Source organism: Suncus etruscus, chromosome 3 (genome assembly GCF_024139225.1).
Source record: "Suncus etruscus isolate mSunEtr1 chromosome 3, mSunEtr1.pri.cur, whole genome shotgun sequence".
In the NCBI taxonomy this organism is placed as follows: Eukaryota; Metazoa; Chordata; class Mammalia; order Eulipotyphla; family Soricidae; genus Suncus; species Suncus etruscus.
In genome coordinates, this window is record NC_064850.1 from 94,502,030 (window position 1) to 94,514,897 (window position 12,868).

The 12,868-nt window shown below is 42.7% G+C and overlaps 1 protein-coding gene across 1 annotated transcript; it reads right to left on the reverse strand.

Moving 5' to 3' along the window:
- Positions 1–6,898: 6,898 nt before the first annotated feature.
- NEFL (neurofilament light chain) lies at positions 6,899–12,245 on the reverse strand. The gene is made up of 4 exons (XM_049769452.1): positions 11,109–12,245; positions 10,016–10,140; positions 9,343–9,659; positions 6,899–8,800 (listed from the first exon to the last, which is right to left on the reverse strand). Exons 1-4 carry the CDS (start codon positions 12,153–12,155, stop codon positions 8,658–8,660), a joined length of 1,632 nt encoding a protein of 543 aa, XP_049625409.1. The 5' UTR covers positions 12,156–12,245; the 3' UTR covers positions 6,899–8,657.
- Positions 12,246–12,868: the final 623 nt, after the last annotated feature.

Genomic DNA, 12,868 nt, shown 5'->3' on the forward strand with positions numbered 1-12,868 from the left:
CTAATGCTCTCGATTCTTCCATCACACTCCCACAATTGTTTGCACCGGAATTCCGGTTGGGTGGGTGTCAGGGAAGGCAACTAGGGAGAGCCTAGCGGTATGGGGGTAGGGGCGACTCAGGGTCTCGGCGATGGTGACCCTGGGTCCTTTCCTGTCCCTTGGCTCCAAGGATCCCGGACTTGGTGCCAAAGTGTTACTTCACCGGCGGGAGGGTAATGGGGGCCTGGCTGGCTGCAAGGTGTCCTGCTCCGAGACACCAGGAGTTCAGAACTAGAGACGCTGGGTCGCAGGGCTGAGTTTCCACCCGGCTCCGCGGCTCTGCTCCTCCCCTCCGCGATAACCCGCAGCGAGGACCGAGCCTTTTTCCTTTTAAGGTTTTTCTGCCAAGTCACGCAAAGGGGGCCTTTGAGGAACTGGTTCACTCTCGAGGTTTCCCGCAGCTTCGCTGCGAAGGTGAGGGGACCACTGCGACGCGCTCTGCGGCACCCTGGGGCGCGGGGTCCTCCAAACCTCCTCCCAGGTCCCGCGGGTGCCGCATCTTATCTTACCTCTGCATTTCTGATGCGCGTCGCCCGCGGATAGAGAGAGACAGAAAGACAGACAGAGACAGAGAAAAAGAAAATCAGAGACAGACATGCCCACAAAGGTAGGCACTCCAGTAAATGAACAAGTCTGAATGGGCAGGACTTCCTTTCAAACAATTTGGTAAAGCAAGGAGAGAGCTTTTAATGAAGGGGAGCTGTCTTTTTGTGGTAGACTAGTTAGAGAATTACACAAACAGAATTAGGTGTGCGGAGTACAGGGAGACTTGTCCCCGTATCATCCCCATGGGCATAACACCCTGGGCAGGCTCCTTTCCCCAGGAAAGCCCTCCACCCTATACATACCACTGGGCCTTTTTCTTTTTAAGGAATCTTATATTTACTATATCAAGACATTCTGCTAGTTGTCGCTTTTTTAATGGCCATAAAAGGAAAACTTCATATTTAATGTAAAATTAGAAGAATGTGGGTGGTTATGGATTGATAGAATGACTTTAGTTAAGAGCACAAAGACTAATGTCCACAAACAAAATATATCATTAAAAGATACAAGAAACCTGAGTCTTGTTCACATCTCATTTACTTATAGCCAATATAAATTCTGTTTACTAGAAATCTTCTGTTTAAAGTCACATGTACTATACCAGAACCTAAGGTAATAAGAGGGAAAAAAATCTAAGGTATGAACCTGAGAGGGATTTGATACCCTGACCTAACAACAAACACTTGATTTTTCTGTCAAAGTCCATTGTAGTAACGTAAATTACTTCATTAAACACTGTAGTCACAATGTTAAACCAATTAACCAGGCAGTAAATATTTCAAGTGAACTAATGCAGGAAAGACAATTTTTTAAGTATAGCTATAATTTTTTATAGGAAAAAGGGGAAAATAAACTGTGAATTATTAAAATGTATCACATGATCTCAGCCAGGAGATTCCTAAAGAAACACTAACAGAAGGACAAAACGTAAGGAATGGGCTGCGAATATTCATTATTGTGCAGTACCCTTCATAAACATCTATTTAAACTTAAGTACAGATACTGAATCATTGAAAATGGATACCTGATGAGAATAAGGGAAAATACTTAAAGTCTGACTTGTTTCAGAATCACTCAAATGGATTATTGTTGCCAAATCATTGACCTATGGTGCATGTTGGAGTTTTTACACTGTGGTGTGAGTTCTCACCACATTGCTTCAGGCAAGAGGTTTCTTTGACTAACAGTACACAACAGTTTAAGTGATGATATAAGGCTTTTAAGTACAGGTCAGAAAACATAACTTTGGGGGCTGGAAAGAGTACTGCAAGTAGGAGCATACCATACACACTGCTAACCGGGTTTGATCTCTGACACCTAATATGGTCCCCTGAGCCAAGTCAGGGGTAATTTTGAGCAAAGAGCTAGGAGTATACCATGAGCACCGCCAAAATAAAAGAAACAAACAGAAGAAAGCCATTGAAACTTCTACTTTAGTGATCCGGCCTTGCTTTGAGGACAGCTTCCATGAAGGAAGGATTACCAAGCACCTCTATGAAAAGGCCACTTAGAGACAGCAATGGTGGTTTAGTAGTAAAACACCAGGAAGATGATTCTGCAGGTCTAGTCAAACCATCAGGAAACAGTAACCTTCAGCACCATCTGACTGCAATCACATTAAAGATCAGAGCCAGGACTCCCGAACGAGCTGAAAATTCCTGATTGCCAAAAATTAAAAATAAGTGGTTGGGATGGTTTTATGATGATTTCATGCCTCTAAGCTTCTAAGTGTTGGAGTGGTTTATTTATTTATTTATGTAATTTTTATTTGGCTTTAGGCCACATCCAGCAATCTTCAGAAGTTACTGCTGGTTCTGCACTTAAGAAATACTCCTGGAGGTATTGAGGTACCAAATGGGATGCTAGGGATTAAAACCAGGTTTGCTGTATGCAAGACACTATACTATCTCTATCCTTGCTGTATTCAAGGCACTATACTATCTCTACAGACTCAGGAGGGATTTATTATGCAATGATTTCCTAACTTACATGGCATCATACCCTCTCTAGTGTCCCTTCCTTCCCTTTCTAAGTCATCAGACTATCAGCTCTCATCATCATTTTAGTCTCTCTACTTTGATTCTTACATCCCTAAAGTCAATTCTACACATGGTATTTTAAAGCAGAAAACAAATTGTATCACCTCCTGCATATCACCTTAGGAAATGTCTAATTGCATGAGGAATAAAATTGAAACTCCTGATCCAAAACCCTGTGGCCTGTGCCTCCCTATCTCCTCTCAATCTCTGCTTCTGATTTCATTCTTTTTTTTTTAGGCCACACCCATTTGATGCTCAGGGCTTACTCCTGGCTAAGCGCTCAGAAATTGCCCCTGGCTTGGGGGGACCATATGGGACACTGGGGGATCGAACCGCGGTCCTTCCTTGGCTAGCGCTTGCAAAGCAGACACCTTACCTCTAGTGCCACCTCTCCAGCCCCAATTTTTCATTCTTAATGATCAGCAATGAGCATAAAGCAATTTCTGGATTCAAACCAACTGAGACTTTGTACTAGCTATTTTTTCTACTTAAAAAAAATATCTTTCCTCTGGTCATTTCATGTCTCGAGTGGATCAAATATTACCTACTTATTAACTTGATTGCATATTGTTCACACAAAGATCCATTGTCACCCCTAAAGAAGGGACATTGACTGACTTTGTTTTTGACTTTGTTTTATGCCTGCTACATAATTAATGTGTGCAACTAATAGATAACTTACAACAACATATACATTGTATGAGAAATAAGAACTAAAAAAAACATACAATGAACATGATAGAAGAAATGTGATTTTTCCTTTTAAATTGTTTTAATATTATTGTTATGCTTTATACAAATCTCCACATACAAATAATATATGCTGAACTAGTACTATGATTTTCTGAAGCTCCTGAAAGTTTTTGTTTTGATTTTTGTCCTATACTGTTTTATTTTCTAAGGACCTTAAACTGGAAAATAAATGGTCACATTGCAGAGCTTGTGTAATCCACTGCACTATATTCTGCTGCACATTTTGCCAAGGAGAAAACATTTTGAATTCACTGGAAACCTTTCCTATTATAAAAACTTTTATTAAAATATCCATTAGGCACGGGCACATAAATGAATGGGAAAAAACAATATTTTTATTTATTTAGTCAACTAATCATTTCAATGATTTTAAATGATTATAAGGTGTTGGCTTGTAAGAAGGAGTTGGAAAGAGAGAGAGATATGAAGAGCCAAAGAAAAAGAAGTAATAATGAAGACCAATGAAAGTGACTGGAGATCAGAGGCCAAATATAAGAGCGGCAAGTGGTAAATCAGCATCCTGAAAGTTGATGATCCTTGAGGATAAACTCCAAATTCATCTATGCTTATAAGACCTGGTTTTTGTTTTTTATTCTTAATAAAAATCAAGCTGGGGGATTAGGTAATGCCTTAATCAATTAAGTAAAGCCTGAGCTTCCTGAGTACAATGGAACATGGTAAATGTAAAAATGCCCCTTCAGCTGACAAGGAATGTTATAAGATCTTGAAGCCTTCACAGCTTGTGCCTGTGAAAAGATTTTTGTTTCCTGGGTCCTCCAGGGAAGGGCTGTGGAAGCAGTATGTTACACTGGGTAAAATCTTGGATTTCAAGGCTGAACTATGAGGTTTCATCCCACTCTGCCACTAATTAGTTCTGTAGATCAAATTATCTAATTTTAATTTCTTATTGGCAAATCAGGGGTGATCATTATACTGAGCTCCTAATATTGCTATAAATAATGCATAAATAAATTAATACATATAAATAATGCTTTTAGAATAGTGCATAATAAAACACTAGCCACTTAGAACAAAAAAGACAAGTTAATTGCTACCAATTGATTGCTAAAAATAGCTTTCTACTAAGTTTAGCAATTTCCTTTATGATAAATTTTAGTGTGAACATAATTATCATTGCCTGTTTCCCATTCAGCTATATACTCTGTGCTTTGAAAATAGAACTGTGAGGGCCGAAGCGGTGGCACAAGCAAATAGGGCATCTGCAAACACTAACCTAGGACAGACCACAGTTTGATCCCCTGGTGACCCATATGGTCCCCAGGCCATGAGCGATTTCTGAGCGCATAACCAGGAGTAACTCCTGAGTGTCACAGAATGTGCCCCCTCCCAATAAAAGGCAAAGAAAAGGAAGGAAGGAAGGAAGGAAGGAAGGAAGGAAGGAAGGAAGGAAGGAAGGAAGGAAGGAAGGAAGGAAGGAAGGAAGGGAGGGAGGGAGGGAGGGAGGGAGGGAGGGAGGGAGGGAGGGAGGGAGGGAGGGAGGGAGGGAGGAAGGAAGGAAGGAAGGAAGGAAGGAAGGAAGGAAGGAAGGAAGGAAGGAAGGAAGGAAGGAAGGAAGGAAGGAAGGAAGGAAGGAAGGAAGGAAGGAAGGAAGGAAGGAAGGAAGGAAAGAGAAAGAAAGTAGAGCTATGAAAAATTTTAAGGAAATGTGATTCTAAAAAAATTGATTCAACTAGTGAGCCCTTCTGTATCTAAGATTGAGAGCAGAGTGAACTCAGTGTTCACAAACAAAACCACCCTATAATCCAGAAAGGATTCTCATTTTCTTTTGCTCTCTGCATCGGTGTTGGGCACATTTAACTGGTTATTGATTACTCTTGGCTTTCTTGTCATCCTGAAAGGATTTTAGTCCATCAGGAAATTATTCATTCCATCAACATGCATTGTACTCTACTATGGTAACCAAGTAGTGACTACTTGGTGGTGAGGATTAGATATGATCAGGAGGACTGATCCCCATAATTCTAGGAGTTCTCAATAGCAGGACATGCAGATTTAACTTATAACCTTGCAAGCTAATGCTGATTGCAAGTAGGCAAAAGTCTGCAAAGTCTACACAATCTTAGGAATACATTCAACAGAAGCCCAAACAGGGAAAGTTTCCTCAAGGAAGAGAGCCAAATCTAAAGAGTGTGCAGGAACAGGGTGCGAAAGCAATGTATCATGCACCAGACAAAAATTATCACAATTTGTGTCAGGTAAAAGAACTAATGGTCAAGGTGGCAAAGAAGTTGGGGACAAATGAAGAGAGGATGAAATCACAGAAATGAGTCAGCTTTGTCCATGTAGTCAGTAAAGCCACCGTGAAGAACATAAAGATAGTTCAGAGCTTACGTTTCTTGCCTTACATATAGCTGACCCGACTTCAATCGCTGGCACTGCATATGGTCCCAGCAATAACACTGGGAATGATCCCTGAACACAGAGCTAGAAGTAAGCTCTGACCATCACTGGGTAAGATCCAACACCAAATAAAACACCTTGAAGATTTCAGCTTGTATCCATAAAGAAAAAAAAAAAAAGAAAGAAAGAAAAATAGCAGAAGATTGAAGTCAAGAGAACAGTATGAACATGATATTCTTTTTAAACGTTAACCTGCTAATCTTTTAAAAATTAGAATCATGCTGGGGCCAAAGCCCTAACCCAGCAGAATGGCACTTGCCTAGCAAGCTAACCACATTGATCCAATCAGGTTCAAGGCCCAGAATCCCATGTACATTACATGTGTGAAGTGATTAAAAGGACATGGAGTGGGCCCAGAGATATAGCACAGCGGGGTTTGCCTTGCAAGCAGCCGATCCAGGACCAAAGGTGGTTGGTTCGAAACCCGGTGTCCCATATGGTCCCCATGCCTGCCAAGAGCTATTTCTGAGCAGACAACCAGGAGTAACCCCTGAGCAATGCTGGGTGTGGCCCAAAAACCAAAAAAAAAAAAAAAAAAAGGACATGGAGTGATTTAAAAAATAACAGGAGTGATTAAAATACATCAAATGACCATAAATATGAGTAAGATTAAAATTGATCGAGGAATAAGATGGATGGATGGCAAGGAATATGGATGGAATAAACAATGACAACAACAACAATAACAGAAGACTTAGAATAATGAGGACCTCTCAGGAACAGAGAGGATGGGTTGGAATCCCCAAAAACTTTAAAAAAAAATAGTAACATATCATTGATGAAAGATGAGCAGAAATTGGACATTTTCTAGGTCAGTTACAATCCTAGAAATGTTGGTGGGTTCAAGACACATAAACAATACCACCAAACACACTTGGTGAAATATAAAACTACAACGATTAAGGACAGTGAATGAAAACTGTGAATGTCCTGTGTCTAGTTTGCTAAAGAGGATGGCTAGTTGGGTGGTTGGCTGTTATTACAGGAAAAAAAGAATGCACTGAAAAAGTACCAAATTTGGATGGGGGGAGAGAAAAGTACTTAACTTAATCACATGTTTGGAATTTGTTTTAAAATAAAACTTCAAATCCACTTAGTGCATATTTTTTAGTATTTTATTATGGCACACAGGAGAGAGTATGGTAAAGAGCTCCAACTTCAAGCAATTCTCAAACCAACCAGCTGTTTCCAATTAGTGAAAAGTGACAAGTAATTTGCTTCTGTTTGAATTTATCATGTATAATGTTCCATGTTTAATAAACACAAATGTGAAAGATTTGTTCTGAGATGATGTATAATCTTTATAGAAGTTAATGTCCTGCGAATGTCCATAGCTTCTCAGTAGCTGAACTCATAATCCAAATTCACAGTCATGGTAAAGAAATATTTAACTCTTCTTATAGTAGCATATTTTTTAACTAGAAATAGGTAGTATGGAAAGTGCTCTCAGATTAAAATTAAGAATTTTACAGGTTGTCTTAGAAACAAATATTTAGTTCAAGTCATTGACAGAATTGTAAGAACAGAAGCAAGAGAGCAGACAATAATCTTATCTACATTCATTCCAGAGTGCAAGTACAAGAGCTTTCATAACTTGACAGTGAACAGGAAGGACAGACAAGGTGTGTAGTTGATGCAATGTCCAACCAGTTAGAATTATCATTGAAATCCAAATATTTTCCATAAAGACATGCAGAGCAATGGCAATGCAACATACAAATAGGTAATCTCCCCCTAGTATTTACTGATAACAACTTCATTATCTGTATCTGTAGTTTTTAAGAGGTTTAAAATCAGATGGCATAAACTGCTGTTTATTTGAGGCAATAGAATTAAGCTAACCATACACTGAATCATGAGCTCAGGATTATAGGCAACATGTTTCCAATAGCAAATAAGCCTATTTCTATTCTTACTATTTATTCACTGATTTAAAAAAAAGTTCCCTCTGATTATAGCATCACTGGGATTTCAACCTCTGCTCATAATTAGAGCATACTAAAATGAGTTTTAATAGGTAGGTTTCATATTCATATTGCATTTACTATTATGTATTTCTGTTGTGATTGCCTGCTTACTATCAAGGATATATTTATCACCTGAATTCAAAGTTTCATCCAACAAACTCTTCCTCCACTCTAGTATATTTATGGGCCAAATTATTTTCCATTTATAAAACAAAAAAGACCCCCAGAGACTCTCATTTATTCATTTATTATCAGTAAGATTTTGAAATGGAAAGAGAGCTCATGATGCTCCAAACCTAACTCTACCCCTGGGAATTACTAATTTCATGGGAAAGAAATGTAGTATAAAAATTGCTATAAAATTTATTACTTAAAAAAATTCAGAGGTTAACAGTCCACTTAGATATGGTTTATATTGGTGCCTTCTTAAGACATGTTAAGTAAGTCAACAACCACGGCCAAGACATGTCATTCAGCGTAACTTTATTTACTATTATTGCACATAATTCGAGGTCTTTAATCTCTAACCACCAAAGATTCAGAGGACTATGTATCTCCATAGTTTTAACAGTAACATTAGCAACTCATTTGTTCATGTGATCCTTTTTATTGTAAACATCTGAATTACTCAAATTGCCATAGATCCTGAACTCATAAGCGTGGACCATGCACAGGCTGGCAGCAAGCCAGAAAGCCACTCTGCAAGCAAACAGGTACTCTGCATAAGGAGAAAAGTCATAGCACAACACTTAATGTCCAGTCTAAGTCATCTCAGAAATAAACATATATTGACTTCTTAATTCATATAGTGTCTGGAACTCAACTGGTTGGTTGGTGATGGGTTGACCTGATTTGGGGAGAATTATTCTTGGAAGAGTTAAGAAAAGGGGACTCAATCTTTCTTTTTCGTTGCCTGCTCTTCCCCAGCACCTTCATCTTTTTTCTCATCCTCCTCAGCTTCTTTGGTTTCTTCTTCTTCTTCACCTTCACCTCCTTCTTCTTCCTCTTTTGCTTCCTCAGATTCTTCCTTGGCAGCTTAAATATAAAAAGAATATTTATAAATTCCAAATCTAGGATAAACCCAACCAATATCCTTATATTCAGGTTTTGTGGGAAAACTCAATGTTAGAATTCTTCCCCCAAACCCTTGAGCTCTCCATCCCACAAAACACAGGCAACCAGCCAAGTTTACCAGGATAAACTGTCACTAAGTACATATCTAAATGGAATTAGTAGTAACGAGTTCTTTCTTTGCTTTTCTCTAGGAGTTAAATATTAATGTGTATAGTTTCAACTTTTGCCCTTTGGGACACAAAAATACCGCATTAGAGGAATATGTTGTAAAATGCTTAGTAGGAATAAAATACAGGAAGATGGTATTTTAAAATATTTCTTCAAACTACCAATTGAAGCAGATATGTATCTCTCGGAGAACTACCAACCTAAGAAATTGGATGCTTGCCAAATGTTTATTGAAGAAATAAACTAAGTCTCTAAACTCCTAAGCGAGTTTAGAATTTATACATATTCAGGCCTAGTCTGCCCTTGAAGTTGAAGGGATTTGTTTCTTATCCTACCATCTTCCTCCTCCCCTCCTTCCTCCTCCTCAGCCTCTTCCTTCTCCTTCTCTTCTTCAGCTTCTCCTTCAGAGGGGGGTTCATCTTTGGCTTCCTCAGATTTCGTAGCTTCAATGGTCTCCTCCACCTCAATCTGCTCTTCCTGAACATGGCTGGTGTAGTAAGATGGAAAGGAGCGGGCGGACATCAAGTAGGAGCTGGTCTGCAGGCCACCGTAGGCAGATCTGCCAAAGACCTGAGAGCTCTGAGAGTAGCCGCTAGCTATGCTTCCCACGCTGGTAAAACTAAGACGGGTCTCTTCACCTTCCAAAAGTTTCCTTTATGGAGAAAAAAGACAAACAGCAGTATGAAAACCTGATGATAGACTATCCCTGAGCTACCTTCCCCATTCTCTTCCCCTAATGCTACAAGGACTGAAAGCAAGGGCGGGGACATACCAAAGCTATGATGGCGAGATGTCAGAATCAAGGGGAAAAAGAAAATAGTAAAAAAAAAAAAAAATTGATTATCATATTGGATTTTAAATGTAATGAAGGGAAAGTACAGGGCTAGTTTGTTACTACAGAAATAAATTTGTGTTTGTCTAAAAACTGTGAAGGTTTCTGATTCAATAGGAAAATAGACATGGAATCCAATTTGCTAGGTTTGGCTGAATGACTTCTCAGGTTTTTACCTGTAAGCTGCAATTTCAATATCCAAAGCCATCTTTACATTGAGAAGGTCTTGGTATTCCTTAAGGTACCGGGCCATTTCACTCTTTGTGGTCCTCAATTCATTTTCTAATTTGTTGATTGTGTCCTGAATGGAAAGGAAGGGGGAGAGAAGCAAGCATAAATTCCAGGTGGGATCAGTTTGCTGTAGCCTAGCTGCAAAGGCCTAACCATAATGAAAACCAAAGTACACAGAGATAAAATCTCTTCTGAAACAACTTCACCTTCTCTTTTAAAAATAGTTCTTTAGTCTCTAGGTCCCCTTCAGGTCCTTGAGATGAAAACTAAACAAAACAAAAAGAAAGTAAAAAAAAAAATTTGTTTTTACTAATACCGTCTAATAGCCCTCATAGAATTCCTGAAAGTAGTTTAAAACTTTTTAAAAGGAAAGAAAATCCTCTTTGTCATTCATTTGAACCAGGTCACATGCTAGAAATTAATCCATTTTTTATAGAGGAGAATTCGAATAATTTTTATTTTCTCTAAAATAATTTTATTTTCTATGTAACTATGTGAATGTTTTTTTCTCCTCAAAAGATGGAGATCCTTAATGGAAATGTTGTACTATGAACTTCATTAACTACCTTTTTTAACTGTGTTTCTAGTCCACCTACTAAGGGAAGGAAGTAGCTAGCAAAACTAGCATAAAGAGCTCTTGGCTTTATTAACCAGATGCGGGGCTACAGAACCACTCTGGGTTGCTGGGGGACTATGAAGAGATAGGCCAGAGGCAACGCCCAGCTCCCCCCCCCTCACCCCCATCCTCCTCCAGCGCACCCAACCTCCTGCAGGGCTGGGCTGGTCCACTGCGGAACAGAGTTTCAAGTGAACCATCGCGTCAGCCTAGACTGCAGTCTCATCCCTCGACCCCTCCAACTGCCCCACCCGACCCACACAAATGCAAACGAGCCCGATTCCACCCATGGCACACAATAGGTGCAAACTGGCCTGACCACAGGTTTCTCTCCAGTGGGCGCGCTCTGTAGTCTTTTTCGCCCACCCACCCCGTCTCTATGCCCCTACTGCCCCTCCCCACGGTTTTGCAGGGTGCGGTACCTGCATCGCACTAATGTCAGCGTTCTGTTTGTCCTCTAGCTCCTGCAACTGTTTCTCCAGCGCTTCGTTCATGCCCCGGCAAGCTTCGATCTCTAGGGTTTTGGCCTTGAGCAGGCGGCGGCTCTCGGACACCTCGTCCTTGGCGGCGCGCACCGCGTCCGTGTTCTTGGCGGCGCTTTCGGTCAGCACCGTGAAGCGGCTCTTGAACCACTCTTCGGCGTTCTGCATGTTCTTGGCCGCCAGCTTCTCGTACTGGGCGCGGATGTCCTTGAGCGCGGCGGAGAGGTCGGGCTTGGAAGACACGTCCATCTCCACGGAGATCTGCGCGTACTGGATCTGCGCCTGCAGCTCGGCGATCTCCTCTTCGTGCACTTTCTTCAGAAACGCGATCTCATCCATCAGGCTGTCGATGCGCTTTTCCAGCTCGGCGCGGGCCAGGGCGGCCTCGTCGGCTCCTTTGCGCGCCTCCATCAGCCGCCCCTCGGCGTCCTCGCGGCTCAGCACCTCCTCTTCGTAGCGCGCCTGCAGGTTGCGCAAAGTCTCCTCCAGCCCTTCGCGCTCGCCCTGCAGCGCCTGCTTCTCGTTGGTGGCGTCTTCGGCCGCCAGGCGCAGATCGCGGATCTCCTGCTCGTACAGCGCCCGAAATCGGGACGGCTCGGAGTGCTTCTGGCGCAGCACCAGCAGCTCGGCTTCCAAGACCTTGTTCTGCTGCTCCAGCTCGTGCACGCGCTCGATGAAGCAGGCGAAGCGGTCGTTGAGGTCTTGCAGCTGCGCCTTCTCCTGGGTGCGGATCGACTTGAGGTCGTTGCTGATGGCCGCTACCTGGCTCAGGTCGAGGTTTTCCAGGCTGGGCATCAACGAGCCGGAGCTGGACGAGTAGCTGCGGCGCACCGACAGGGAGGAGGAGACGGGCGCCGAGTAGCTGGAGTAAGCGGAGCGCGCGGTGCTGTAGCCGCTGCGCACGCTGGAGATGTGCACCCGGGGCGACTCCACGTAGCGCCGCTTGTAGGAGGTCGAGTAGTAGGGCTCGTAGCTGAAGGAACTCATGGTGGCGATCGGCTTCCCTCTCTGGCTGCAGGCGGACGCGGGGGCCTGGAGAGAAGGAAAAACGGGGGAGAGAGGGACAGGATGAGGGAGGATGGATGGCTGTGTGCGGCCGGGTGCCGTCCTGCCGCCTCTATATATACGCGGCAGCTTTCTGACGCAGGCTGCGATCGATGGCGCGCGTGTGGGGCCAGTGGGGGCTGCGCGCTTGCTGCAGCCAAGCGGAGGATTCTGCGCAAAAGGCAGGGCGGGGGTGGCGCCCTGCGGCTCCTTGTTCTTTCCACTTGTCTCTTGAACCCTCTCACTGTCTCCCCTGGAACCTTTACTTCCCCCTCGCCCCTTCACTCATTTCCTTTCTCTGTCCTTCCCTCATTCTACTTCTTGACCCCGTGTCGCTTGGAACCCAGTACGCCCCCCCCCCATAAAGGATTCTCACTCCCCTAATAAAAACCTTAGTTTTTTTTTTATAACATGATACTTCTAATCCACACGCGTTCGCGCGCCCCTTCCCACAAGGGGTCCCTTCGGCGGTTGCCCACTCTCCCCTCCCCACACTGCCCTGCATGGTGTCTGCGGAGCCGCTAGGGCGTTTGCAGCACCAGCGAACTTGGGCTGCGGCATCTAAGGAGGAAAGTTTCTGGTTTTCTGTGTTCCCAGACCCCTTCCTTCATGCATCGCTCGTTCTCCGGGTTCTTGCGAGCGCAGACGAATCTGCA

Bases quoted from the DNA above. Each gene is read 5' to 3' on its own strand.
- NEFL (XM_049769452.1), bottom strand. From the start codon at position 12,155: ATGAGTTCCTTCAGCTACGAGCCCTACTACTCGACCTCCTACAAGCGG. The intron at 10,141-11,108 runs GTACCGCACCCT...CTTTCCATTCAG, and splicing joins CTGACATTAGTGCGATGCAG to GACACAATCAACAAATTAGA. The intron at 9,660-10,015 runs GTAAAAACCTGA...TTCTCCATAAAG, and splicing joins ATTGAAATTGCAGCTTACAG to GAAACTTTTGGAAGGTGAAG.